A 4119-nucleotide genomic window follows, 5' to 3' on the forward strand; every position below is an offset into this window, starting at 1 on the left:
GTATGTATGTATATATGTATATCTGTATATATATGTATATATACACAATATAATATATATATATATATATATATATATATATGCCAACGTCAACGTGTCTTTTTGCTTCATCACACGCACTAAGTATGTAACCGTTGATCCATTCTTTCCCTTCTGCCAACAGTTGCTGACAAATCTCTCGTAGGCAGACACTCTCGATCAAACAGTTATCTCTTCGGACGCATCAACGAAATGGCTGTACTGTCAGCGGTCAACGAAATACCCAATCAGAGGCCAGAGAGCACGGACTATACCTACCCCTCGGCCAATAGAAACGCCGGAAATGCCACCATAACCGAGGCCGCCATCAACATCCCACTCTCCAATGTCTCGTCCTTCAATAACCTCCACGCAACCTTGCCTAACCTACTTCCCGCAAGCATGCGTGACAGAGACAGAGACGAGAAGCCTTTGTGGCGACGGCTGGTAGGTGAGGTGCGTGCGCGTGGCTTCAGAGGACGTTGGCTGCTGCTATGTGTGGTGGTGGGGGTGTGCCTGTGCTTGCACTGGCTGTCGATGGTGGCTAGTGCGGATGTGGGCGACACCTCCCCGATGGTCATCGAGCATGCGGCGGTGGAGAACTACAAGAACAAGGTGTGGGGGTATACATGTACACGTATACGTATATCGGCATGCTTTGTGTATATGCGGGTGCTCTATTGGTAGTCTGTTTGGTGGCTGGGTGTGGGGGTATACATGAACACGTATACGTATATCGGCATGTTTTGTGTATATGTGGGTGCTCTGTTGGTAGTCTGTTTGGTCGCTGGGTGTGGGGGTGTATATGTACACGTATACGTATATCGGCATGCTTTGTGTATATGCGGGTGCTCTATTGGTAGTCTGTTTGGGGGCTGGGTGTGGGGGTGTACATGAACACGTACACGTATATCGGCATGTTTTGTGTATATGTGGGTGCTCTATTGGTAGTCTGTTTGGTGGCTGGCTGTGGGTGTGTACATGTATACGTATACGTATATCGGCATGTTTTTGTGGATATGTAGGTGCTCTGTTGGTAGTCTGTTTGGTCGCTGGCTGTGGGGTTGTACATATATACATATACGTATATCGGCATGTTTCGTGTATATGCGGGTGCTCTGTTGGTAGTCTGTTTGGTCGCTGGGTGTTGGTGTATGTGGCGGTGGATGTGGGCGTGTGCGTGCACTGATTCCCCTGTGTGGCTATTACTGATGTGTGCATATGCTATTAAGCGTGTGGCTACTACTGATGTGTGCATATGCTATTAAGCGTGTGGCTACTACTGATGTGTGCATATGCTATTAAGCGTATGGCTGTGAAATGACGAGTGTTGGGTGTTCTTGCTGTTGTGTTACGCTATGTTGCACCAGAGAGCGGTATCTCGAAGGTGCAAGCGATCCAGTTCATCTCTTCCTTGCCCAGGCATCCCATGTATTCTATCTGATCTATATAATATACCTATGACTATACCTACCATTCCCCCTTCCTATATGTATTCCACTCCATCGCAAGTACTATATTATATATAAATTTATTCCATTCCATCCCAAGTACTATATTATATATAAATACATTCCACCCCATCTCAAGTACTATATTATATATAAATACATTCCACCCTATCCCAAGTACTATATTATATATAAATACATTCCACCCCATCCCAAGTACTATATTCCATCCCTCTGTATCACCTACCTTTTACCTACCATTCCCCGCTGTCCCGCCCCACGCACACCTACCCCATGACTCATCCCACCCACCCTCACCCCCCCTTCCATCGCCTCACCTGCAGGATGCTCGCTATGGCATCCTCATTGACGCAGGCAGTAGTGGGTCTCGGCTGTACGTGTACCAGTGGCCGGACAGTGCGGCGAAGGAGTCGTTGGAGAACTTCCTGAAGATCAAGGAGTCTCAGGACGCCAACGGACAGGGCCTGGTCATGAAGATAGAACCAGGTAGACGCATTAGGGTAGCACATAAGTGTAGGGCGTATAAAGTGGTTGGTCATGTACGTTTATTGCGTATATAGTGGTTGGTCATATGGTTTATTGCATACGCAGTGGTTGGTCATATGGGTTACTACATACGCAGTGGTTTCTTACATACGCTTATTGCATACATTGTACTTGATCACACACGTCTATCGTATAAACGCGTATGTATATCTGCGTAGTATCCTGTAAGTGTCTGCCATACGTATTCCTGTTATTCGTTAATTGCGGTTGTCGGATATCAAAGATCCGGCAGATTGGATGGGAGTGCAGGCGGTTTTGCTGTGAAGATGTGCGCGTGCAATGTCACCTGAGATTGATACCGTGCAAGCGTTGAAGTTCTTATGATATATGGTCACACATGGCGATTAAAGTAGGGTTTTAGGGTTTGGCCTGTTTCCAAGTATATAGCTAGGCACTTCCCTGCTTACGAGCATACCACATCAATACAAGGTGTCAGTGTCAATGCCACGTGTCATATAGCCATTTGTTTCTGTCTGTCACAATACGCACATGTCATTTACTTGTCACAGACATGTCATTTTACCTGTCACATACGTGTTACAGACGAGTCCCATACATGCCACTTCAGTACACTTCACTACCAAGTACACACCCCATCCCATCCCTTCATTGCCTTCCCTGTCCCGTGTCTTGTGCTTAGGACTGTCTTCGTTTGAGGACAACATTTCCGGTGCGTTTGTGTCGTTAGTCCCGCTGCTTGACTTTGCGTTCAAGCACGTGCCCGCCGCACAGCACGTGCACACGCCGCTGTATGTACTGGCCACTGCTGGGCTGAGGCTGATGACGGAGGAACACCAGAGCCAGATGATACAAGACATCAGCAAACGTATCCCAGAGGACTACGACTTCGACTTTAAACAGGGCAATATGCGCATCATCTCGGGAGAGGAAGAGGTATGTGGCTGGTGTTTGTGTGGAGGTTCGTCTGTATACAAATATATATATATATATATTGTGTGTGTGTGTGTGTTTGTGTACACCTATAGATACGATCCATTCTGTACCATTGCAAAGCAGTTTCGCAGGGGTTTTAGATACGCGCTTTCAAGGACAACGGAGGTGACGTTGACTGCTTTGCATCGATCGTAATATGTCTTACGTGTATTGCACTTTCGGTTTGGATTGTACTGCCATTCTTAGACGAACACCTTCTGATTCATCCATTGGGCTTACCTACATATACAAACATGTACCCCTCCTCTTCTGTAACGCATCCCTTTGACTACCTACACATACCAACCTACACTATATACACCCCCTCTTTAGCGCTGTGGGCTTTATCCGCCTCGGTATTGGACCATATACTAGGGAGGACACTCGGCAACAAACACACGTCTAGTAGCAACGCATCACAGTGCATCTGAATGTCCAGTCACATATCACTACTACCTGATTGACATTACCCCCCTTCTTAACCCCCCCCCCCCCCTCCTCCCTGGTTTTTGTTGTTTGTTTTTTGTTTGTAATGCAGGCCATGTTTGCTTGGGTGACGGCCAATACGCTGATGGGCCATTTGGTAACCCATGGCAACCCACGCGGCCCTACTGTGGGCGTAGTGGACATGGGCGGCGCCTCTTCACAGGTGCGTGTTAGTAGCGTGTGCATGCAAGTGCGGTACCATTTACTCTGTTGCTATGGTGACGGGTCTGTGGAGGTATGCTGGCGTATACACGAGTACCCCTTTCTAACCTCTGATACACTGTGAACTATTACGCATACTGCAGACATCCAGGCAAAGCCACTTGCTGTCTTCTCAACCCTATACCCTAAACCTTGAACCCTAAAACTTAATTCCTTAAACCCTAAAATCCCATCTCTACCCATTTACCGTTCCCACAATCGCAAAGATCGCTTTTGAGATTCCGTCGACGCAGAGTGTCAACACACATGTCAAAATCTCTGACACCATCCCCGACAGCTCAGTCATGGATTTGGAGCTAGGCGATGCCAATTACAGGGCATGTTTGAGTGGCAATCTTGTATAGATCACAGGGCACTAGCCAAAAACAGATAAATATACATATATTTATATTTATATATGTATATGTATATATATATATATATATATATAACCAAATACAGC

The 4119-nt window shown here is 46.5% G+C and overlaps 1 protein-coding gene across 1 annotated transcript; it reads left to right on the forward strand.

Moving 5' to 3' along the window:
- Positions 1-231: 231 nt before the first annotated feature.
- On the forward strand, positions 232-3994 carry SARC_13259 (hypothetical protein; the record flags this gene model as incomplete). The annotated part of the gene is made up of 5 exons (XM_014292613.1): positions 232-633; positions 1814-1976; positions 2677-2930; positions 3508-3618; positions 3884-3994. Coding segments are annotated over 5 exons (1041 nt in total), but the record flags the coding sequence as incomplete, so codon positions are not given.
- Between the last annotated feature and the right edge of the window lie 125 nt (positions 3995-4119).

This window comes from Sphaeroforma arctica (genome assembly GCF_001186125.1).
Source record: "Sphaeroforma arctica JP610 unplaced genomic scaffold supercont1.3073, whole genome shotgun sequence".
Taxonomy (NCBI): Eukaryota; class Ichthyosporea; order Ichthyophonida; genus Sphaeroforma; species Sphaeroforma arctica.